The sequence below is a fragment of the Mauremys mutica genome, chromosome 12 (genome assembly GCF_020497125.1).
Source record: "Mauremys mutica isolate MM-2020 ecotype Southern chromosome 12, ASM2049712v1, whole genome shotgun sequence".
Taxonomy (NCBI): Eukaryota; Metazoa; Chordata; order Testudines; family Geoemydidae; genus Mauremys; species Mauremys mutica.
In genome coordinates this window covers 23,541,896-23,567,914 of record NC_059083.1, presented here as the reverse complement: position 1 = coordinate 23,567,914, position 26,019 = coordinate 23,541,896, and the positions used below count along the sequence as shown (strand labels likewise).

Sequence of the window (26,019 nt, the reverse complement as noted above, 5' to 3'; positions counted from 1 at the left end):
TCCCCCTCGGCTGCTCTCTTCTTTCCCTGATCTTATCCCTTCCCTTTGTGCTGATCCCCGGCTGGGAGCCCCCAGTGAGATCTAAGGACACAGATTTGTACAAAATGCTCCCGGCTGCTGCTGCTTCTCCCCAACCCCCGAAACCCTGATTGATTCATGCTGTGTCCCTGCCCCCACCCCGCCTGTCCCCAGCCCGGTTGTTAGTTCTGCCCCCTGCCCAGCCCCCACCTGTGCCCCTCAGGGCCCCTCCTGCAGCCCCAGGGGTTCTTCCCCCTCCTCCCCCATCCCTGGGGCTGCAAAGAGGGAGGGGGAGGAGCTTATGGGGCCATAGAGATGAGGAGAAAGGGGCTGGGTAGATTGGAGTCCTCCAAGATCATAGAGACTGGGGTCCATGAGGCTAGAGAGGCTGATTTCCGGTTCCCCTCTGCTGTGTGTCTCAGGGACACAATCTGAGCCGGGATCCCGGCCACACCCGGAACCAGGGTCGGATTCTCCCCCCATGGACGGAGCCCGGCGGGAAAGTGAAGATCGGGGCCTCGTCACCAGCATCGATAAATGTCACCTGCCCCCGGTCACAGTCCAGACAAACCCGGATCCTGCTGGGGGCCCGGCTCAGGGGCAGGGGGGTCTCAGGGGAGGTGAGAGCCCGGAACCGATCCCCCAACCGCCTCAGAGCCCAGATCCCCCCCTCAGGGCTAGGGCTGATCCCTCCCTTCCTCCTCACAGACTCTCTGGCCACCCCCACAGCCCAGTATCGCCCATCCCCCACCTCCACCTCCCAGCAATGTCTCCCCGAGATGAATCCCTCACAGCCCAGCACACAGGGTTCAGGGTCAAATCTCTCAGGGTTGTTGGGCAGTCGCTGCCATGTGTCTCCCCATCTCACACTTTTCCCATCCTCAGACAGGACAAGTTGGGGATGAGCCGTGTCTGGATCCAGAGTCACATTTGCTGGGGAGAGAGAATCAGAGCGTTAGGGGCAGAGCTCGGCCCTGGGGGAGTCTTTGATGGTGTCAGTGACAGAATCTGCCCCAGCTGGGGAGTGACTCTGAATCGCCTTCCTGCAGGATTTACCTGTCAGCTCTGAGTGGGGAGCAGCTCTGAGATGTCAGCAGAGAGCAGGGGAGAGTCACGCCCCTGGCAGAGATGGGCCCTGCAGCAAAAGGGTCACTTGTGCCAGGTCTGGGACTCAGGCTCTTTTCTGTCCTGCTGCACATCTCTCCAGGGAGGGGCCTAGAGCCCCAGGTGTCATGGGGGGCCCCACGGAGTGGTGAGAAACTAAGCTCCCTCTGCTCAGTGCTCACTGACCCGCCTCACCTCTCCCTGCCGTTTCCCATCTTAAACCCCATATTCCCAGATGAGAAAGAGCATCGCTGGGAGAGGAGAACAGATGCCTCCCATCCCTGCACCCTCAGCCTACGTGAGAGCAAGGGGAGTGTTGGGGGAGAAGAAGCGGGAGGGGAAGGATGGAGAGCAAGCAGAGAGGTGAATGGAGACATGAAGGAAGGGATCCCAGAGGGGAGAGAAAACCATATTGGATGAGGAGGAGATGGGGCATGGGAGGCCCAGGGCAGCAGGAAGTGAAAGGTTGTAGAGAATTTGCTATGAGGGTGAAAACAGCAACTCACCTGCCTGTTCCCTCCAAGCAGCCACTATCACCAAATCTCCAGGCCCTTCCACCTGCCCCCACTCCTACTGCCTCCACACCAGCCCCATTCAGCTGACGGCCTGCGGCTCTCCCCACCTTCCTGTTCCTGCCAGGCACTGCCGGCCCTTCAGACCCTTCCAAACGCTGCCCCATAACTCAGTCTTCTGGGCCCTTCCAAATCCTGACGTGTCTCCCTCTTTGCACTCTCATGACTTTCCCCCTGGGCTCTCCCTGTACTCTAGCACCAGGGTTCTCATCACTGGGCATATTTTATTTCCTCACCTCCCTCTTTTGTCACTTGAAATCTCTTTGTTTCTCTCTCTAATCTCTGAATTTTAGCATTTACACGTCATTTCCTCGGTTTCCAAACTCTGAATTGTTAATCCTCAGTTACTGGGCATTTAACAGACCCAGAATTCAGTTTGCTCCTGTTCCACAGCCCATGGCTCTGGCCCCGAGGGCCTCAGGCAGGGAGGGGGCTGTGAGCAGGGACAGCCCTGGGGAGCTGGGGGGAGAAGGAGCTGTGTCTTTGGCCCTGTGCTAGGGGCTGGCACACGTCAGTGGCTGTGCAGCCAGGCTGGGCTGTGGGCCCAGGAAGCTCTGCAGGTCGCACTGCACATGAAGGCAGAGGAGGGACAGGAGGAGTAGACACAATAGTGTCTGGATTTACTGCTGTACATCAGGCCATGGCTACACATCCTCCCTCCCCTCCCGTGCTGTGAAATGCAGGATGCTTGTGAGCTCTGCCCTGAGCAACGAACTCCCCACCCACGGCCACAGTCAGGGGAAAGAAGCAAAATGTTCTAACAGCTTCTGAGACTGGCACATTGATAGAATCTGAACTTCAGTTACCTTCTTGTACAGGTGGCGCAGAACTTCCCAGCCCTGGAAACACAGAGTCAGAGATGAGAGTTCGTCTGAACAAGCACATTAACAGAAATTAGTGTTGTAGAGAGGGAGGCCACTCGTCCAGGATTTAAATGGACCCTCCTCTGTTTGAGAGGTTTGTCCGCTGTCCAGCATGGGGTCTAAAATGGATGTGATTTTGTCCAGTGCTGGATGGGGGACATCACTCCGCCCCCTCCATCTCTGAAAAATGGCATCCCCCATGCGGCATGACCTCACATGCACCATCACGCCAAGGAGGATGGGGTGGCACGGGGAGGGCAAATCAAACCCGACAGTCTGGAAATGTCGAGAGTTCTGGGAGTGAATGAGTGGCCACTTATGCCTATAAAATGTTACACTGGGAAAAAGACACATCCTAGAGTTCAGCATAAAGTAAACAATCCCCAAATACACATGTGAGCATTTCTCTGTCAGTGGCTACAATTTTAACAGACTCTTTTTTCCTTAGCAGAATTTCTATCACTTTTATAATGATTAATATTCATAAATTAGCCTTTCCCTTCTGACACTCTGAAGTGACATTGCCAGCCTGCTACCAAAGACCTGGTCTGGCTGCCATTCATGTCGCTGGCCAATCTCCCCTGGAATTCAATGGGCAGAGGCCTGAGGCATAGAGGGGAATTTTGAAAAGAGTTGGAAGCAGGGCTGCCAACAGAATTGGGGGATATTTTCCCTCACCCAGCCCTGCAGTGCTGACCGGCCCATGGCCCAGGACTCTGGAGATGATTTAAAGGGCCCAGGGCTCTGGCCACAGCCACAGTAGCAGCGGCCAGGGGTTCCAGGCCCTTAATCTCCAGGCCCCAGGGCAGTTGCCCCTTTTTCCTCCCTGCCCCCATCCATTGGCAGCCCTGAGTGAGAGAAAAGGGTTTTCTTTTGTCTCCTGTGAATATGATATAAAGGCCAGAGGGCAGCTGGGGCATAGGAGAAGATTTGATATTTTCCCTTCCAAGTTGTCCATTGTAGCAGGTTTTTGTCCCAGCAGACAGTCTGCTGAGGTCAGGGGTCGCCCTCCCTAACTAAAGATAGAGAATGAGCATGAACTTGTTGGCTTTGGGTACAATTTTAAAAATCCATAGAGTGCCTAGGCCCCATTTTCCAAAGGTTCCTGGGAGTTTAAGTCCAGTCTTCTCTCTCCACCACCAAACTCATGTCTGTGTTACCCTTCCCCAGTCTACTGACCCTGACCTACTTCTTGGGCTTCTACCTCCTTCACTGACCAATCTGTCCCACCCAGTCTGAGCCGTTCAGTTTAGGAGTTGGGTGTGCGGCCGGCGTAGATGTCTCTCTCTCTCTCTGTGCGCTGATTCTTAGCACACACAAAAGATGAAGAAAGCTCTCTGGCAAGCATGTGGTTTGTGGTGCAAAAAATGAGCAAACGAAAATAATGTGTGTCCATTTCTTTGGCTCACATTTCTCTGCTGTCCTGTTGATTTCCTGTTGGTTCATCTTCCTGTCTGACACTGGCAAAGACCGGACTAACTCAGTGCGTGCACGCACGCGCACACACACACACACACACTCTCTCTCTCTCTGTTAGCCTGATGCTATCACACACTGATTGCAAAGATCACAGGACAGAGCTGCACGAGGAGCTGGAAGAACTGAAATTATTCCCACCAGTTCCCAGTGTCTGTACCTGTTATTGCCTGTAAAGCTTTCTCCACTCTCGCTACCCTTCTGTTGTGTTCTCTGGCAACATATTGTGTCCCTGGGGTTGGACCATTAGCCAGTGTCCCGTGTGTGTGTTATGATACAATCTCCAATTACATGATCACACACTGTTTTTGCCACAGGACCCCTGCCTCATTCTTTCACTGCCCAGGATGGAGGCACACGGGGTGAGAATTAAGGGTGTACAGGCAAGCAGAAAACTGGCATTTCCTAACTACCAAGTGTTTGACATTTCAACCTAAATCATCTTCTGTTCAGGGGGGTTGTACAATATATTTGTATCATGTCCCCTCTCGCTCCTCTCTCTTAAAGGTAAAAATTCCCATTTTTTTCAATCTCAGCTCCTGCTGATTCTCATTAGCTCTCTCTGAGCCCCCTTTTCTTCTTCGCTACCCTTTCTGAGATGGGGTGAGCGGTACCCAACACAGTGCTCAGGATGAGGGCAAACCACATTGATAGAATGGCTGTATAATATTTCCATGTTGTTCACCATCCCATTTTTATGGATTCTCATATTTTGTTTGACCTTTTCCCCAGAGTTGCGCAGTGAGCAGAGGGTTTTGTCAAGCTGGCCACAGGGAATTCCCGGTTGCATTACTGAGCTGCTGATGCACTTATTTTCAAACCCTGTAATGTGAATGAGTTGTTCATTTTTTCCCTCCATGGTACGTTCATTGATCACCAGTGCACTTCATATCCCACCATGTTTCCCTTTCACACAGCTTGGGGGGGGGGGGTAGGTCCCTCTGGAACCACATCACAGTCTTCATGGGACTTGACTAGCCAACCTCAACTGTGGCCCCATGCAGGGCCGCCCAGAGGATTCAAGGGGCCTGGGGTCTTCAGTGGCCGCCAAATTGTCACCGAAGACTCGAAGCAAAAGAAGCTTCGGGTCTTCGGCAGCGAGTCCTTCACTCGGTCCGGGGGCCCAGGGCCTGTGAGAGTTTTCCGGGGCCCCCAGAGCGAGTGAAGGACCCCGCTTCAGGGGCCCCGGAAAACTCTTGTGGGGGCCTGGGCAAATTGCTCCACTTGCCCCCCCCCCTGGGCAGCCCTGGCCCCCTGGAAGAAGAATCATCATTCCTCACAGGGACCACTCCTGAAACCCCCTGGGCATCCCTCTATTCCTCTCCCACTCCCTAACCTTACCACTCCCCATGCCTCTCCTCTCCTGCCCCATCTTCCCCAAGGAATTCCAGAGCCCACACTGGCTCTCTCTGGGCCCTTACTGGCTTCCCTGGCTTCCCATGCAGCTTGGGTCCTGCCGTGTGTTTGGGAGGCTGCAGTCAGTGTGTGATGGGGTCTCTGTATCCCTGAGTGTGACCAATGGGTGTCTGTGCAGTGAATGTGCTAACCCCTGCTGGCTGCCATGTACCTGTGCCACGGCTAGAGCAGCAGCAGCAGCTGTCTGGGCACACGCAGCCCTGTTAGGGCTTCTGAAAATTGAAATGAGCAGCCTAGACATTAACCTGGCCTTGGCCCAGCCCTTTGTCCACCCCTCCCTCTCTGAGCCTCCAGCCCCATCAGGGCCTCTAACAGCATCTCGCTGAGAATCCTTTGAGCTCCCAGTGTGCACAGAAGAACTCCTTAGGCACCCAAAATCAAACCGTTGGCCACACAAACCTTTGCATCTTTTCACCTTAGTACAGAGCCGTCTCTGCCCCCAAAGAGCTAGTGTAAAACGTTAACTGTATGAGAAAAATGGAATGGAAATCTCAGGGCAGGGGGAGCTTTGGATATCGATGCAATAGGAGCTGTAGTTACCTGGGCAGATGATGTTTCTTCTCCAGTCTGAAACCAAACACAGAGAGAGGGATGAGAACTCAGCTGAGCAAATGCAGGAACACCAGGGCTCTGGGACGAAGAGCAGCTGGCTTAAGCTGAACCCAGGCAAGAGCAAAGTGATTCAGAAGCAGGGACACATTTTGAAGAATTAGATGAGACTCTCCCCTTCATTCCATTGAATTTGTACAGCCCCATTCACCAAAGTCGATGTGCAAAGACCCAGGTCCTATGTGACCCTTCACTAGGCCTAGGTGACCAGGTAGCATCAGTGTCTAAACATCCCAGCTCACTAGGAAACTCTGCATCTTCCTGTGGGTAACAATCTGGCCACAGTGATCCCTGCCTCTGCTGCCACCAGGCTGGGTTACTGTAGATCACTGAATCCATAGCTGAGTGTGAAGGCTCCAGCTGGTACCTAATGCAGCTGCCGGCCTTCTCCAGGGCTTAGGCCACAGTGACACATCAGGCCCATGTTCCAGTCCCTCCACTGGCTCCCAGTCCCCTTCTAATGCCAGTTTAAGGCCTTGGTTTTAATCTGCAAATCAATTAAACAATCCAGCCCTAGTGGAGGCTGTTTGTGAGCTGTCCAGGGAGGAGGCTACAGAGGCAGAGCATTGTATGGGGCACCCAGGTTGCAGGGCGGGGGTGACACAGCCACCCCTTAGTCTGGATTGTACCCTGGGTATGTCACAGTGACACCCTAAATTAAAGCTCACTGGCTAAGCAGGGGATAGAGATGCCAAAACCCAGTGAAAATCAGAGCGGGAGGGGACAGGTGTCCCTGCCTGATGCTATGAATTCCCCTTCGAGAGCCCTAGGTACCATTTGACCCTCCCCTCCCCTCTCCCATGTTTAAAGCCAGAGCTGATTAGACCCCATGGAGAGCCTTTGTTTCAGTTCAGTGATTGCAAGAGCTTAAACCACTGATGAGCAGGCCTAGGAGGCAGGTCATAGACCTAGTGTGGGAACAGGGCTGCAGTGAACAACATGGAGATGGAGGAGCAGCCACGGCCTGCTGGAATCCCTGGGAGGTCGTGGAACCTCAGAACGCACCATTGCAGAAGTGGCAGTGGGGGGCCAGCAGCAGCCGTGAGAACAGCAGTGGAGTTGAGCGGTGGCAGAGGTAACAGCCCCAGAAAAACCAGCAGAACCAGCGGCAGAGGCATCAGCCAGTGGTGGCAGAGACAGCAGCCACCACAGTGAGCCAGTTCCAGAGGAAGCAGAGGTATCAGTTGATGTCCCTCACCCTTTTTCAGGTATGGGAGGCAGTAAGCAGACAGTGGCATAGGTGCCGACTTCCCCTCTGACCGGTGGGTGCTCGACCCCCTGCTCCGTCCTGGGCCCCGCCCCCACTCCACCCCTTCCCCAAGTCCCTGTCCCACCTCATTCCATCCACTTCCCGAAGTCCCTGCCCCCCCATCACTTCCCCGCCTCCGCCCCCAAGCATGCCGCATCCCTGCTCCTCCCCTCCTTCCCAGAGCACCCTGAGTGCTGTGAAACAGCTGTTTTGCAGCAGGCAGGAGGCATTGGGAGGGAGGGGGAAGAGTTGGTCAGCAAGGCTGCCAGTGGGCAAGATTCGCGGGAGGGACGGGGAGCTTGGCTGTGGGTGGGTGCAGAGCACCCGCTAATTTTTCCCCGTGCGTGCGCCAGGGCTGTTGGCACCTAGGACCAGCGGTGACAGTGATAGCAGCAGCAGAAAGCCAGTTGCAGACGTGGAGGCAGCAGCAGATGACTTGCTCAATGCCCCCCCCCCCACAGGCCTCTCAGGGGTGGGAGGTGAAGCCATGTGAGGGCACCTCTGAACTCTGGGTCTTGCCTGATTAAAACAACCAACTGTGAATGGGCTGCAGTGGTGGGAGAGGGGAGTGGTGTGTTACAGGTCATTCGCTCATTGGATTTTCACACGGCAAGGTGGGAGACTGAGGCAAAGGACATTTCCCAATGTACTGTGGGGTGGGGGGGGGTTGCTCACGGTTACAGGCTTTCGAATCATGGCCGTGGTGTTTTCCCAAAACAATGCTGGGTCCCTTTGCCTTGTAATACAAGTTTTCTTTTGTTACACCCAGACTCAGGGCGGGTGAGTGGGAAGTTTTGTCTCTTATCCTGTGTCTACACCAGCACTTTTGTCAGTAAAACTTGTCAGTCAGGGTGTGAAAAAAGCATGTCCCTGACCAACATAAGTTTCACTGACAAAAGCACCACTGTGGACAGAGCTATGTTGGCGGGAGACACTCTACTGCCACTCATCGGCGGTTGTTGAATTATGCCAGTGGGAGGTCAGCACAAAGCAGCTACACGGGAGACCCGATTGCAGGGCAGCTGCAATGGTACAGCTGTGCCAGTATATCCCTTGAAGTGGCCACTATAGAGCCTTAAAAAGGCCCAGGATTATTGAGCAGGATCTCAAATGTTTTCAGATTTGTGTTGCTAAGAAGAACCCTTGACATTGAACCCAGCCCGTGTTGCTGCCGACTCCACCTGGCAGAAGGGTGAGAGATCGATAGATCCAGAGATAGTTTCAACACCACGGAAAAGGCTGCATTCGAGAAATAGAAACACTTACCAAGTTCTCGTTGAAGATCATCTAGGTAACAGAGAACCAGAAACAAACACACACTAATTAAGAGCTGCTCTTCTAGCATGGAATCAAACCGAGCCTCCCATCAGGCATCCTGTCCCTCACAACCCCACTGATCCAGGTTATGGGCAGGGAAACCACTGAGGTCTGGGGAGAAAAGTCTCTTTCCAACCCACAGGCAGGGCACAGAGCACCTGCGAAGTCCCATAGGATGTGGCTACACAGCAACTGAATACCTCCAATTGACCCATGTCAGCTAAGCAGGCTCACAAGACATGGGCTAGGGGCCTGTAAAATTGGGGTGTAGACATTTGGGCTCATTTTGTGTCTACTCTAGAGTAAGGTATCAAAAAATAACTAATTATCTGCATGGACTTAGTTCTGAAAGTTTTGAATTCCCTAGGGAATTAGGCCCAGCTTTTTAAAGGTATTTAGGTTGCTAACTCCCATTGATTTCAATTAGCATTCGGTGTCCAAATACCTTTTAAAAGCTGCCCTTAGAACCCATTCCCGCTTCGTTGCATATTACATGTTCCCATTCACTTTGCTGGGAGCGTTCGGTGTGCGCACGGAATGTAATATCGGCCCCTAAAATTATCAACATTATTCTGTTAGGGATGTGACTTGTGCATTTAGTGTTGGATCCTCCACTTGTTGAAATCAAAGGCACAGCTCTAATCAATGGTAGTGGTGCGGGATCAGGGCATTCATGTTTTTCTCATTTAAAAAATAAAACATGAGGAGACAAATTTGTACAAAGTTTTCCTTGTTGGAGAAAAGGGCATAACACTTAATGAGTTCTGTATCAGGTTTCCCTAAAAACAAAATCCCAGAAATAAATATAAAGTATCATTAAGAACATTTTTCTCTTGGATATACGGTTGTCTGAATTTTGTGAAAGTTGACCATTGTGTATAACTTTTTATATTACCGGGGGTGGGGTGGGGCAGGGAGTGGGGCATTTATCAGGCTTTATTTCATCCCAATTTCTTTTTAACATTAAATGAAAAAATAAACAACTCCTCCTCAGATATAATTACACACAAGATCCACGTTGGACCAAATTATTTACTTGTCTGATGAGGCAAGAGGACATTTGAGGGCACAAAGTCCTCCTGGTCCCCCATGTCATGGTGTCTCCAGCACCATGTGGATTTATCCTCAGAGAAGATACATTTCAAAGAACATTTTCTTTCTGATTTCCTCTTACCCTCATTAGCAATACATTATCACTGATATTTCATGTGATTTTAAAATTGATCTCTCTTTAATAATAATCATCATAACTAATAATAAATAAAACAGCAAACAATTTAATGGAAAAGGTTCTATGTGGAGAAAAAGTGAACTTACTGATTTGTCCAAGATGTTTCCCTAAAGAAACGAAATAAAGCAAACAGATGTAAATATAAGTTATTTAAGAATATTTTCCGTTAATGCAGATATAAAGGAGTGTTTTCATGATATGAATGCCTGGCCCCTAAATACCAACATTTCATTCATGTTCTATTAACCATGTGGCCACACAAGTGTTAAGTATCCAACTGTAACTGACTATTTACAATTCTGGAAGGATTTAGAATTCTGAAAGTTTTTAATTCCTTATGGAATTAGGGTCTGATTTTTCAAGGCATTTAGGAGCCTAGCTCCCACTGATTTCAGTGAGAGTTAGCTGACCATATACCTTTAAAAATCTGGCCATTAGAGCCCAATTCTGCTTCCTTGTATTATCTCTCACATTCCCATTGGCTTTGCTTGTAGCTCTGGGGGTGCAGACTGGAATTTCTGGCCCTCAAAATATCAACATTATTGTTTTAGCGATATGACTTGTGCATTCAGTGCTTAATCCTATAGTCATTGAAGTCAATGGCAAAGCTCTAACTGATGCAGTATCTGGGTTTTTATCTTTTTCTGGTTAAAAATCTCCTCCCCAAAATTTTATAAATTTTATAAATAACGATGAGCTGTATGCTATTCACAGGGGGTGCACCTGCAACAACCCCACCTGTTGATTCCATTCTTGCCCCAGCCTTCCTGGGCTACCGTAGCATTGTCCCCCCACTTGTGTGATGAAGTAATAAAGAATGCAGGAATAAGACACAGTGACTTGTTAGTGAGAAATGAGTGGAAGGCAGCCTCCAGCTGCTATGATAGTCCAGACAGGACGTTAAGAAGTGTGGAGGAGAGGAGCCCAGCATCGCGCTGCTAGTCCAGGGGCAATTGAATCTTTTCTTTACACATGAAGGGTGGGGGCTGATGGAGCTCAGCCCCCTGTTGCTATGATGAGGACAGTTACCAGCCATACTGCACCATCTATCAGGAAAAATTAAATGTGGATTTATCCTCAGAGAAGATACATTTCAAAGAACATTTTCTTTCTGATTTCCTCTTACCCTCATTAGCAATACATTATCACTGATATTTCATGTGATTTTAAAATTGATCTCTCTTTAATAATAATCATCATAACTAATAATAAATAAAACAGCAAACAATTTAATGGAAAAGGTTCTATGTGGAGAAAAAGTGAACTTACTGATTTGTCCAAGATGTTTCCCTAAAGAAACGAAATAAAGCAAACAGATGTAAATATAAGTTATTTAAGAATATTTTCCGTTAATGCAGATATAAAGGAGTGTTTTCATGATATGAATGCCTGGCCCCTAAATACCAACATTTCATTCATGTTCTATTAACCATGTGGCCACACAAGTGTTAAGTATCCAACTGTAACTGACTATTTACAATTCTGGAAGGATTTAGAATTCTGAAAGTTTTTAATTCCTTATGGAATTAGGGTCTGATTTTTCAAGGCATTTAGGAGCCTAGCTCCCACTGATTTCAGTGAGAGTTAGCTGACCATATACCTTTAAAAATCTGGCCATTAGAGCCCAATTCTGCTTCCTTGTATTATCTCTCACATTCCCATTGGCTTTGCTTGTAGCTCTGGGGGTGCAGACTGGAATTTCTGGCCCTCAAAATATCAACATTATTGTTTTAGCGATATGACTTGTGCATTCAGTGCTTAATACTATAGTCATTGAAGTCAATGGCAAAGCTCTAACTGATGCAGTATCTGGGTTTTTATCTTTTTCTGGTTAAAAATCTCCTCCCCAAAATTTTATAAATTTTATAAATAATAATAAATAATTTTATAAATAGCTGTATAAATAGCTTTATAAATCTATCAGGAGAAATTAGGGCCAGGCGCCCTTGATAGACCTAACGGATGCTAGTCAGCATGGTTACCTGTCCTTTTGCACTGCCCCATGTGCCAATAGGCTAATGATGACGATGGGTATCAGTCTTACTGCACCATCAGCCACCCATGGCGGGGGGGCGGGGGGAGCAAGGATGTTGGTGTTGAGTGCTGCAGCATCGCGTCTATCTGCAGCATTCAGTAAACATAGGGTGACATGTAAAAGAGTCAAGAGAGGATTGTTTTCCCTTTCACTTCTGGGGGTGTGGGGGGGTGCGTAAATTGCCGAGCTATGCCCTGACCCACCGCGGACACTGTTTTTGACCCTAGAAGCATTTGGAGCTCAGCCAAGAATGCAAATGCTTTTCGGATACTGCAGGAACTGTGGGATAGCTTGAGTCCTCCAGTCCATGAGCGTCCATTTGATTCTTTGGCTTTCCGTTACGCTTGTCACGCAGCAGTGCGCTGAGTCCCTGCTATGGCGTCTGTCTGGAGATTTTTAAAAAATGATTTTGAATTTCGTCTTCTGTAACGGAGCGCTGATAGAACAGATTTGCCTGCCCTTACTGCGATCACATCCGCATGGTCCATGCTGGAACTCTTTTTTTATTTTGATTTCGGACTGCATCGCCACCCGTGCTGATCAGAGCTCCACGCTGGGCAAACAGGAAATATTCAAAAGTTCGCGGGGCTTTTCCTGTCTACCTGGCCAGTGCATCCGAGTTCAGATTGCTGTCCAGAGCGGTCAGTGGTGCACTGTGGGATACTGCCCGGAGGCCAATACTGTCGATTTGCAGCCACACTAAACCTAATCCCATATGGTAATACCGATACTAGCGCTACTCCTCTCCTTAGGGAGGAGTACAGAAACCGGTTTAAAGAGCCCTTTATATCGATATAAAGGGCCTCTCAGTGTGGACGGGTGTGGCATTAAATCGGTTTTACATTCCTAAAACTGGTTTAAACACCTAGTGTAGACCAGGCTTAACTAATTCCCACAGTCCATGGGGACTGAGGAGGGAATAACTGCACATCTGGGTGGGAAGTGGTCAGAAAAGAGTGACGTGTGGAGAAGGTTTTGGATCAATCTTCCCTCCACGCCTTCCCCAAATGCTCCATTCAGATTAACTGAGGCAGTTCTGGGGGAGAAATATTCTGTGCCTGTAAAGGGCTGGTGCAGATCACTGCCCACTGGAGCAAATGGGAACCTTAGTAACATTTCCTTCCCTGTGCTGCTGAGGGGAGGGCAGTGCAGGTCGGTGCTTCTCCTGCTTGGCCTAGTGTAAAATTTCATTCTGTCTTTTTTTCATTTATCAGAAGAAAATTTCTTGTTAATTTCACTAAGTTTTCCTCTGTGACATTTACCTTTTATTTTAAATAGATAAACAGTGAGGCCAATGAAACCAAACAAAACTGGGAGAATCACACTCAGAGCCACCATCCATGGATTCACTCTTGGGAAAAAGAAATCTGAAAAATAAACCCCACAGGATTTGCATTAGTTTGGAAGTAGGGACAACACAAATTTCTCCTCTATCGCACATAACTACGTAAATTGTCCCCAGCAGGACGTATGTGAGATAAGAGTGAAAACATGATCCCCTCTATGCTACACAAAAGATCAAAACCTGATTGTAAAAATTACTCCAACCAACACAGCTTTAGCTCTGATTAACCTTTGAATAAACAGGCCTGGTTTGATTCATGGTATTCAGAGCTTCACTGAGTTCAGGGGAAAATTCTCTGCTCACAAAACCGCACTGACTTCAGTGGAGTTATGGCAGCAAACAATTTGGTCCTCACTGTTCAGCAACATTCAGAAATTGCAGGAGTAATTAGAATATTTTGGTGAGTCACTAAAATTTCCCCAATTATTTTGATGAATCATAATTGCAATTACTCCAAACATTAAGTGCTGAAAATTGATTAATCATCTTTTTCCGTTCTTGTGTTTACAGCATTAAAATCATCTAGCCAGGGTGGGCATTTCAGACATACCTAAGGCCTTCTCCACACAGGTTTTGTGCACTAGTTTAGTGAAATTGGTGTAACACTCATGCAGACATTGTTACACTGATTCCATAGCTGACCACGTAACAGGACTGCCCCAATTTAACTAAACTGGTTGACAAAACTTCAAATTGTAAATCAGCTGAATATAGTGTCCTTTATCCATTTAGTACAAATCAGTAAGGAACTGATTAACCTAAATACATAGGACACTCTGAAACTGAAATAAGAGCATTCAAACAAGGGGTTTCATCAATAACTCGGTAGATAATCAGTGCAGCTTGTGTGTGTAAATAAAGGCAAAGTGAGCTATGAGCACAACTTCCATTCAATGTCAACGGAAACAAGCCCCCATAATTTTGGTGACATTTCACTTATTGAAAAGGTAGCAAACAAACTATAGGGTAAAAATTCACAAATCACTGTGATGAAGTTAAGTTTTTATTTCTTCTCAAAATCACACACCTTTTTTTTAAGTAAGAGTTTCAGGAGTATCAGAGTTAAAATTAAATTTACATGAAACCCAAAATTCTGACAACTCTGAATCTTCGAAATTAAGGCAAATTGCCTGAGTTCTGACCTGTTAAGATGCCAGTTTCGGAACTTCTTCGTGTTTATGTACGTTGTAAAATATGCACAACAGATGCTTCAGTTCTTTGTTTCCTGTGTTTTGTTTCTGCTTAAGGTGATTTAAGTGTGTGGGTTTAGCTGGTAACTGACCTGCTATATAAACTGTTGATTCCTTTTCTTGATTGAGAAAGGTGTTCCTGATCCAACAGGACAGGTTCTGGTTTGAACGTTCTTTTATAATAATAGAATTTTCTGTTTCAAACAGGCCACTATCCCCTAGCGATTTTGCTTCAGAGAGTGATGGTAATTCTTGCCCACTGGGATCTCTCCATAGCACCTTGGGCTCTGGGTACCACCCAGCCGATTGACAAACCACCCGGATCCCTCCATCCTGGTGACTCTCCACAGAGATGAGAGGATTGGAGCCCAAAACTAGAAGAAAATTACATAAATGTGTGACAAATCAATGGGGTAAGTTAACAGCTAAAAGGATGAGTGAGAGATTGTGGATCCCTTACTCCCACTAGAGATCACTTGATCACATAGAAGGGATAAATGAACACTGGAATTTCTGAATTCCCAATACACATGGACACAGGAAAAGATGTGAACAAATATTTAAAATAATTTCACTGAATAAGTGAGAGATATTGTCGTCTCCACCCAAGCAATGGAGCACTGAACACATTTGGAAATCTGGCCACTTCATTTCAATACCTAGTGGGATATGAATTTTTCGGAAAGCCATTTTTTAGTATATTGGATAAACATTTTGTTTGTTTTCTTTTTAAACAAACAAACAAACAATCAAATCTAACTGGCTCCATGGCTCCTGTGTCAGAGCAGCAGAAGACAAACAGTTGGCCTCATCTGCTAGCAGTAAATACATAATGTCTCCCCCCCTCACCACCATCTTTATGTGGCCTCATCCAATTAGATAGATACAACTGACTTTGACTGGACCCCAACTAACTACCTGTTGTGACCACATCAGAAGGCCTATAAACCTGGCAGTCCCACCTTAGCCACGCCTCAGAATGACTGCAGAGAAATTGGAAGACCACAGGATGTCCACACTTGAAAGGCTACAGCAGCACAGCTTCACCGCTGTGGTGCTTCAGTGGAGACACTACTTACACCAACAGAGGACTTCTCCTGGTGTCATCAATAATACCCCTCTCTGAGAGGCAGTAGCTGGGTTGACAGAAGAATTCTTCTGTTGACCCCAGCGCTGCCTGCATGGGGACTAGGGTCAGCTTAGTTTTGTCACTCATGTGGAGTGTATTTTTCACACCACTGAGTGACATAGTTAAGCTGACCTACTTTTCTAGTATAAACCAGGCCCATATTTGTATAGACGTCTTTTCCCTCCTTTCTCTCCCTACTTTTGAAGTCAATCAAAATAATCTTTTGGGCAAGGAAATCTCTTGATCATTCTGAAAATGTCTTTAATAAAACATTGGAAAAGTTTTCAGCATATTTTCCAAAGAATATGAACGTGGTCATGTGCTGAAATCTAGTCACACTGTGTTACTCTAAAATAATTCACAAGTTGCTAGTCACAGTTGTTGCAGTAGAAAAGAACAAAAACTGCAGCCCAGACTCAGGTAATACAGACAAGAGCAGCTGACCTGCTATCTTCAGTTCCAATGGGGCTTCTTCATAAAAAGAACCATCTTGAACAAAACAGTTGTATTGTCCTTCATCTGAGCGTCTGATATTAAGAATCCGCAAGGAAACATTCCCATCTGTGATGGCAGCTTTCAAAAGCTCTGTTCTTCCACGATAGTCTGGCATCTGGTTCCCGTATTGATCCTTCCCATGCTGATACAGGTGCACAAATGAAAGGAACTCAGACCGGAACCATCTCACCTCCATGTTCTCAGCGCTCATCCTGGGGGACAGGTGACAGGGTAACACAGTGTCCTCACCCACAATGGCCGTGACAGGGTGACCAAGACCAGTCACACTGAACTGGGCTGTGAAATACACCAAAGCAAAAAGAGAACAAGATTAAAGATTAAAAAAATATATTCATGACTGATTCAATAGGTTCAAACTTTCCAAAATTCAGCATGAGGCAGACACCTGGCATGCAAATTTTCAACCTGAATATTTGAAATTTGGAAAAGTTACAAGCAACTGAAAAGGGCATTTATAGTAGAAAGTGACAGGCCAGCTCAGGTAGGTAGGGGTGTCACTGGTAACTCCCCTTATATTAATTTGACATGCCACAGAGCCATTTCAGTGCCCCGTGAACGGACAGGGTGACCTGAGCATATACACTGTGTACCTGAGCTCTGTGATCTGTTCCGGCCTTCACTATATTTGTGATTTTCAGCATTGGTTGTAATATGAGAAGGATGAAAAGTTGAAATCCTGTCTCCACTGAAGTCAATAGAGATCTCTTGGGATTTCACCCTAGTGTTTTGGGATCCAGCTTCTTTGGACCCCACCTCTCACCTCATATAACACAATTTTCCTTCTCTGCTCCCCCTCCTGCAGTTTTTAGTGGGCCTGGGTCATGGCTAAGGACATTTTCAGTAAAGAGTCTTCTACTTGGGTCACAGATGATGCAAGCACGTGAAGTAGGATGCTCAGCATGACCCGAGGTGCCTAGGGCAGCCCATACTGGAAATGCCAAGGGCAGGGCAGGCTGCAAAAATGAAAGCAGATTCTCCCAAAACCAGTGGTTTACATTATAATTAGATTCACCAGCCAGTCCCTAAACCCTGTTCCTGATCCCCCACACTGGTTATCAAGAAGCTATAAAAAAGAAATCACACAGCCCCCTTTACTGCATTCCAGTCTCTGGCTCCTGATCAGTGAACAGGTTCAGTACAGTAAGAAGTTACTTAAAACTTTGTTTACTTTACATAATGTTCTTCTGATTCCCCCAAAAGACCAGCCACATTACCAGATCAATACTAGTTTGAATCTTTCCTGAAATACCATGCTGCCAGACAATCCTTTAGTATCTAAAACTAGAGGTTTTATTGTAAAAGAAAAGGAAAGAAAGAAGAGAGTTGTTAAATGGTCAAAGCAAGCAGCTACATACATACATACATACATACATACTTCAGAGTCCACATATAAGGTTCTTAGCAGCACTGGTGAGTTTCCTAACTTCTGAAGTCCCTCTGGAACACATCCACAGCTTGGATAGGTCTGCCAGCCATTTGTCCAAAGCATCAGTTTGTATAGAAATTACTCCAGAGGTGAGAAGCAGGATTGAAGACAAAATGGAGAAGATGTAGCTGCCTTTTTATATCCCTTTCCATGTGGCTTGTACATTTGTTGTCCCAAACAGGCTCCCAGCACATGGGTATGGAAAGGTATTTGGAGTCCCCTGGCCATAGTCATGTCCCTACATGTCGTGCTGACTCATAGGCAGAGCCCCTGGTTCATTGTGCCCCTGACTGCCCTTGATGGGCCATCAAGCAGGCTGGATAGTGCTGATGCTGGGTCTGCCTGGGTGTGTCACCCAGATGCACAGCACAATTTCGAGACACAAATATACCACACATATCTATAAATTATGATCCAAAGATGATACATACCTGTAAACATGATCATATTTAGCAAATCATAACGTTTCCACTGATGCCTTACATGGCATATCTTGTATATGATTTATTGTGATTTTGTAATATTGTTATCAATTATATTATAAATGGTCACCCATATTCCATACCACATCACACTCAGATACGGTTGGAAACCAACTAAAGGACTTCTTTGAGTGAAAACAGGGGCCTGGTGAAATTGTCTGGGCATATGCATATGATCTCCAGGAGAGAATGAGCAAAGTGGAGCAGCGAGACCCTTGACGATTTCCAGACCCAGATATGGTTCTGAAAGAGCAGTTGGTGCTGGGGCTCTGGGATGATTCCCGCTGCCATGAAATGAAAAGGAGGTTTAAGGAAGAGCCTGGTAAGAAGTTCTATGAACTCATGCCAAATCCCCATATAAGAAGTGGGGGCCTAGTGAATGCAACTACTGGGGAAAAGGTCCTGCCCAAAAACACAGTTAACATTGGAAAGTTTAAGTGAAGGGGTCCAAAAACTGGCAGTCCAACAGGAAGAGATGCTGCAAGTGATGACTGAGTTGATGAAAGAAAAAAATCCCATTAGTATGTCAAAATATCCAAAGGCACCGGGATCACCGAAGATCCCCACTGAAGAATGAGCTGGGAAGGCATATTTGTTACACTTGTGAAAGGCCAGGGCATGCTAGCTGAGAAAGTTCACTGAGAAGGAGAGCAGAGTCCCAGGCACTCAAAACCAGTGTGGCACCAGGAGTGAGTGGTCCATCTACAGTAGAAGGCCAAGCAGTGGCAGAAGGATTCCTAGGCATGTTCACGGTGGAAAATCACTCTACATACAGTGTTGAAAGGAATGTGGGCAGCGCCAGCATATCTAGTGACTTCTGTAAACGAGCATTTGGAGACTAACAGCTGAAGTATGTATAACAGGGGTGAAGACCAGATGTTTGTTAGATACTGGCTCAGAAGTCACCACCATTACTGAGTCAGGTTTTCAAAAATATTTGAAGGACAAGGAGCTGACCATGCACAGCACACAGTTTGTACATCTAACAGTAGTTAATAGACTGGCAATCCCAGTGGTGAGGTGCCTTGAAGCAGACAGAGTACATGAGCCAGACACTGCCAGGAAAATGCATCTTCATCCTGAAACACAAAGCCTCTGAAAGGAGCCATATGGAAGGAAGAGTCCCAGGGATTCTAGGAATGAACAACATTAGTGAGCTGAAGGAGCTACTCTTGCTAGGAGAAGGAACCAGGGGGATGAACTGTCATGAACACTCTATGAAGAATGCTGTTCTGAGTAGAGTACTGGCTCGAGTGGAGAGGCAGAGTCATTCCCTGATCCCCACAAGGTGGACTGGAAATGTTAAAGTGGGCAGAAAATGGGAGACCATTATTCCTCCTGGGAGATGGAAGATCCTTGATGAACGCTGCAGGGTACCAGGAAATACCAATGAATATCGAGTGCTGGTACTAGAGACTACATCTGGGCCATGCCTACCTAATGGACTCCAGTCAGCAAATGTACTGACTAGTGCCATCAAAGGAAGAGTACCAGTGAGTCTTCTAAACTCAAGCGTGAAGGCTGTGGAGTTGCAACCTCGGAACAGAATGGCAGAGGTACACCAGCCTGAGGAAGTGATCCCTCATGTGACGATGACATTTGAGAAGAATGGAAATGAGCTGCAGATGACAAGAAGGGAGAATGAAGAACAAGTTACCTTTCCTCAGGAAAGATGTGGTGGGAGACTGACAGTTCCAGTTCAAGCAGAGCTCAAGGGGCTGGTTCCTGGACAAGTGGCTAACTTAAGGGCGATGCCAGAGAAGCATCAAGAACTCCTTTCTATGGCTGAGGTGACCAATTTTGATGACCGGGTCAAAGGTGTCCATGACAACCCAAAGACAGCCAGCAAAGCTGCTCTCAGTACAACTAAAGACACAGCCCAAAGTAGGAAAAGGACTTATGATCACAAGTTCAATGGGGCTCTCATCAGACCTGGTGGCTGTGCACCAGTTTGTACCCATAGATGCCGAGGACTTAATAAAATACAGAAGTGGTAGTCGAATACCCGCATTGTAGTCGCTCAGAACAATCCTGAGCTGCACTATCCAGCCTGAGTGAGGAGGTCCTGAAAGAGTAGTGCATAAGGACCAGCTAAAATATTGGCTTTTAGTCCAGTCAGGGACCATAGGAGGCATAGATCAGTGTGCCCCAAGGAGACTGAAACCAGTTGAGGGATGGTTCTAGTCCCACAAACAGAATACCAAGGGGAACAGAGTGGGGCAAACCCAAACCCTAACAAGAATGGCCAGATCCCTCAAATTGACCTGGTGTTACCAGGGGACAGAGAAATAGAAATTGTGGGTCATGAACCATCAGTCTGAAGACGGTCCCAGAGAACTACTAAGGGTGCACTGCCTGTTAAATTTAGAGATAAGTATGTTATTGATTCTATGTAGTGTTTTAATGAATATTATCCTGTATAGTAGGAAAAAGTAGACTTAGAATGTTAAATACCGGTATGTTGAATGTTCTTTTGTTCATTTTTTATATGACATGATGTTGGTATATGTTGCAAATATGGGGCCCGGATGTACTGGTGTGAATGTTGTGGCTATAGCGGCAGAATTTTAGCAAGGGGGAATGTAAGAGGATTTTTGGCCCCTTACTAAAACTCAGTGAGGGTTTTTTGGTTGGCTGGCTCCCGGTGTCAAAAGGAAGGGAAGGGTTGGTGGGAAATCAGGACCCTGAGACTGACAGTCCTCAAGAGCAATGGGGAGAGACCAACGCTCCAGGTCAGCCTGATTGACAGGCGGGAAGGCTAAGGAGGGAGTCAGGTGGCCAAGGGGGTCCCATTCTCCGTGTGAGCTGGAATTCCTGGGACAGGCAGAGTGGGGCTGAGCTAAGGAGAGAGCAGGGGCCCAAGCTGATCTGGGGAGCAGAGCTGTGCCAGCCAGAGAGACCCAGAGAAGCAGCCCAGGGAGCAGGTCAGTGCTCGGGGCATAGCTGCAGATGCAGCCCAGAGAGCAGAGCTGTGCTGGGAGCAGGTCTGCAGCAACCAGAGCCAGAGAAGCAGCCCAGAGGGTTGGAGGCAGAGCAGCAGCAGCACAGAGGAGAATGAAACTGGGAGCTCGAGTAGTCTGGAATCGGGTTCAGTGAGCAGCTAGGGCCAGCAGGGGGAGAGGGGGACCCTGGGCAGAGGGCCTACGCAGGGAGACCCCACCAATCAACAGTCCTTGCAGGCCAGACTGGGAGGGGGATCATAATCCCAGTGGGCTGATGCTGGGAAGAAGGGTCCTGCCACTTAGAGTCTGAAGGTGTGTGGCTGCCACCAGCGCAAGTGTCCAACCCGCAGCATCCCTGCAGCACAGCCAGTGTGAGGAACAGATTGTAAACTTCCCTTACAGATGGCTGGTTGTGATGTTCCCTGCCACAGAGCAAGGTGATGTGTTTTCCTTCAACCTTTCCCAGTTTTCCTTATGTTTTTAAAACTGATTGCTGTCTAATAAATTGTATTTGCTTTAAACTGTATGTAATGATCAGTGGGTCAGGGAAGTGTCCAGTGCAGAGAGAGCACCTCGGAGTGGGGACATTCTAGCCCTTGCCCTGAGTGATCACGACAAGGTTGGGGTCAAGCCCCCCACCAGGAAGCCTGGGCCCAGCCTTGTTGGGGTTACAAGGACTCTGCCACACAGGAGAGTGGAAGGGGAGCCCTCGGGGTCAGGCAGGGCCTCTGAGTAAAAGGAATGCGAGCGAGGTCTCAGATCCTTTCACTAGCCCATTTCACTGGGATCACGTAGAAGCCGGGAAAGTTCCCCACAATAGTGGGGCCATTTTCCCACTTACACTGATCTTGCTGTGTGTTTAAATTTACACACTATGAGTAGTTACATTGACTTTGAGTGAAGCATGTTGTTAAGACACTTCAGGAGCTTAAATAAATCCTCTAAGAAGCAGCAAACATGGGGCGGATTCCTACCTGATTCCATCTTGCGAACATAACAAGTAAGGAAGAAAACAAGAGGGAGAGGGGAGCTGGCTCTGGAGCTGTGGCAGAATGAGAGAACCTTCATCTTCACTGTAACTTGATCTAGACAGGAAGAAGGAGGAAAAAATGTACCATAGTGAGCATAAGACCAATTAACATTAAATCATTAAAGTCAAGCATTAAAGAGGGCACAGTAAATAAAAAAGGAATAAATACATTATTAAGTGAACTCTTTCATATTATGGAGTTAAAACAGACATTGCATTAAAATTGAAAATGTGTTTCCTTTAGGAGTCTGATTTTGTCCCATCCCTATAAAATCCCTTTAAATAAAAGGCAGATCGGTGTAAAAGTTGGTAGTAATTCCATCAATGGAGAAAAATTTTCAATGAATGAGAACAGTGTGTGTGCCAGGCCACCCAGATGATTCAGGGGGCCTGGGGCAAAGCAATTTCGGGGGCCCCTTCCATAAAAAAAGTTGCAAAACTATAGAACACTATATTCTTGTGGGGGGCCCTGTAGGGCCCAGGGCCTGGAGCAAATTGCCCCATTTGCCCCCTCCCCCGCCCCGCTCCCCGGGCGACTGTGTGTGTGTGTATGAGAGAGAGAGAGAGAGACAGAGACAGAGAGAGACAGAGAAATATTCTTGGTTTTTTTACCCATTTATTTTCTTTCAGCGTATCAGAGGCAAAATTATTCAGTTCCATAAATAGTTATTAAGTAACAGGGATGACAGACAAAGATGCTCCCCATACAGTTAGATCTGCAAAAGTTTGTAACTTACTTTACAAAACAGAAATATACACTTAGTTAATTCATAGCATATCTCCCTTTGAATTCATTGAGAACAGGATCAGGTCCAGTTTTACTGAATAAAACATAGCTTACAAGAAGTGGAAGATTGGACAAATAACCAGGGAGGAGTATAAAAGTATTGCTCAGGCATGCAGGAGTGAAATTAGGAAGGCCAAAACACACTTGGAGTTGCAGCTAGCCGGAGATGTTAGGAGTAACAAGAAGGGTTTCTTCAGGTATGTTAGCAACAAGAAGAAAGTCAAGGAAAGTGTGGGCCCCTTGCTGAATGAGGGAGGGAACCCAGTGACAGAGGATGTGGAGAAAGCTAGTGTACTCAATGCTTTTTTTGCCTCTGTCTTCACAGACAAGGTCAGCTCCCAGACAGCTGCACTCTGCAGCACGGTAAGGGGAGAAGGTGACCAGCTCTCTGTGGAGAAAGATGTAGTTCGGGACTATTTAGAAAAGCTGGACGAGCACAAATCCATGGGGCCGGATGCGCTGCATCCGAGGGTGCTAAAGGAGTTGGCCAATGCGATTGCAGAGCCATTGGCCATTATCTTTGAAAAATCATGGCGATCGGGGGAGGTCCTGGATGACTGGAAAAAAGCTAATGTAGTGCCCATCTTTAAAAAAGGGAAGAAGGAAGATCCAGGGAACTACAGGCCAGTCAGTCTCACCTCAGTCCCTGGAAAAATCATGGAGCAATTCCTCAAGGAATCAATTTTGAACCACTTAAAGGAGGGTAAAGTGATCAGGAACAGTCAGCATGGATTCACCAAGGGCAAGTCATGCCTGACTAACCTAATTGCCTTCTATGATGAGATAACCGGCTCTGTGGATGAGGGGAAAGCAGTGGATGTGCTATTTCTGGACTTTAGCAAAGCTTTTGATACAGTCTCCCACAGTATTCTTGCTAGCAAGTTAAAGAAGTATGGGCTGGATGAATGGACGGTAAGGTGGATAGAAAACTGGCTAGATGGTCGGGCTCAACGGGTAGTGATAAATGGTTCCATGTCTAGTTGGCAGCCGGTATCAAGTGGAGTGCCCCAAGGGTCAGTGCTGGGGCCGGTTTTGTTCAATATCTTCATTAACGATCTGGAGGATGGTGTGGACTGCACCCTCAGCAAGTTTGCAGATGACACTAAACTGGGAGGAGTGGTTGATACGCTGGAGGGTAGGGATAGGATACAGAGGGACCTAGACAAATTAGAGGATTGGGCCAAAAGAAATATGATGAGGTTCAACAAGGACATGTGCAGAGTCCTGCCCTTGGATGGCAGAATCCCATGCACTGCTACAGACTAGGGACCGAATGGCTAGGCAGCAGTTCTGCAGAAAAGGACCTAGGGGTTACGGTGGACGAAAAGCTGAATATGAGTCAGCAGTGTGCCCTTGTTGCCAAGAAGGCTAATGGCATTTTGAGTTGTATAAGTGTTCAGTTTTGGGCCCCACACTACAAGAAGGATGTGGATAAATTGGAGAGAGTCCAGCGGAGGGCAACAAAAATGATTAGGGGGCTGGAGCACATGACTTATGAGGAGAGGCTGAGGGAACTGGGATTGTTTAGCCTGCAGAAGAGAAGAATGAGGGGGGATTTGATAGCTGCTTTCAACTACCTTAAAGGGGGTTCCAAGGAGGATGGATCTAGACTGTTCTCAGTGGTAGAAGATGACAGAACAAGGAGTAATGGTCTCAAGTTGCAGAGGGGGAGGTTTAGGTTGGACATTAGGAAAAACTTTTTCACTAGTAGGGTGGTGAGGAACTGGAATGCGTTACCTAGGGAGGTGGTGGAATCTCCTTCCTTAGAGGTCTTTAAGGTCAGGCTTGACAAAGCCCTGGATGGGATGATTTAGTTGGGTTTGGTCCTGCTTTGAGCAGGGGGTTGGACTAGATGACCTCCTGAGGTCCCTTCCAACCCTGAGATTCTATGATTCTATGATCAAAGAAATAGATTCTTAACTCAAATAACCAGAATAGTATGGAGTTACATTACAATGAAAGCAGCACAGAATCCTGTGGCACCTTATAGACTAACAGACGTTTTGGAGCATGAGCTTTCATGGTGAATACCCACTTCGTCGACGAAGTGGGTATTCACCCACGAAAGCTCATGCTCCAAAACGTCTGTTAGTCTATAAGGTGCCACAGGATTTTTTGCTGCTTTTACAGATCCAGACTAACATGGCTACCCCTCTGATACATTACAATGAAAGGAGAGGGGAAAATAGCTCATATATCATGTTGAATATAAATTTCAAAAGCAAAGTTTACACATTTATCCTGAGATTATTGGATCATTTTGCAGTTAATAATTCACACAGGGAATAAATGTCTACTAGGAGCTATCAAAGAGCAATGAGATGGCATTCAAGTGACAGAACTCACCTACCTGATGAATCCTGGAAATCAGCTTTGGAACAGTTTTGAGCTCTCCCTAGTATTCCGTGGTTTTCTTTAAAATCCTCATCCGTTCTCCTCCAGTTAGTTTGCATTGCCAATGACTATTTAGGTTGCAAAATGAATTCTTAATAAAAAATTACAGAAACAAAAAACTGAATCCTGGTCTTTCCTTCCATATTTCTGCTAAAATGGTGTTCATTCTTTGTTGGACACCGAAGTGAAATGTGTCTCTCTCGATGCCTTCACTAAGATGGAAGGTGAAAGTAGAAAAAGAACTGGAATGCTGTGGTGATTTCAATCCCTCCCTATTACATCCTCATCACAGTTTGGGAAGCAAGCAAGGAAGAAAGAAGCGCAGCTAGGGAGCCAGTGTTGGTGGCAGCAGACTCAGATTTTGAAGGCCCCAATCTGGCTGAAGGCAATGAGAATTTCCAAGAGGCTCAGCTTCTTGCTCCTTGAGAATTGCTCAGTATTATCACCGTAATCATTATATTTTCCATCTCATCCTCCAAATGGAAACACCCCCTTTAATTACTTCAGTAATAAACAACCTTTGTCCTGCTACACTGGAGTTTCTGGTGAAGCCAGTGTCTTTATCACTGTAAGGTCCGAAGGTTAAAGCCCAACCGAGCTCTGTTCTCAGATAAGAGTCTAACCTGGATCAAAGAGCTTTAACTGATTCTAAGTTCTGATCAGCCAGCAGACACAGTGCTCTCCTGGCAGGGGTGAAAGTAACTTAAAGGACTTACCTTACCCGAAGCCTTGAGTAGGGGGCATGGCCTCAGCCAGAAGAGGCGGGGCCTTTAAATACCTGGGCCATTTAAATCAAGATTTAAAGGCTTCAGGGCTCCGGCTGTGATAGTGCGACTGGGAGCCCCGGGCCCTTTAAATCAACCCCGGAGCGACCAGCTGAAAAGGCGT

General features: G+C 47.1%; 1 protein-coding gene across 1 annotated transcript in view; it reads right to left on the bottom strand.

Annotated features, from left to right (window-relative positions):
• LOC123344891 (butyrophilin subfamily 3 member A2-like) overlaps positions 1–25,590 on the bottom strand; it is a 188,937-nt gene extending 163,347 nt beyond the window's left edge. Inside the window, exons 1-7 of the mRNA XM_044981386.1 lie at positions 25,088–25,590; positions 21,895–22,005; positions 15,999–16,346; positions 14,518–14,799; positions 13,153–13,257; positions 11,125–11,145; positions 9,942–9,962 (exon numbers count right to left, since the gene is read on the bottom strand). Coding sequence (XP_044837321.1) covers positions 9,942–9,962; positions 11,125–11,145; positions 13,153–13,257; positions 14,518–14,799; positions 15,999–16,346; positions 21,895–22,005; positions 25,088–25,190 — 991 coding nt within the window. The 5' untranslated portion in view covers positions 25,191–25,590. The remainder of the gene's footprint in view (positions 1–9,941; positions 9,963–11,124; positions 11,146–13,152; positions 13,258–14,517; positions 14,800–15,998; positions 16,347–21,894; positions 22,006–25,087) is intronic.
• Positions 25,591–26,019: the final 429 nt, after the last annotated feature.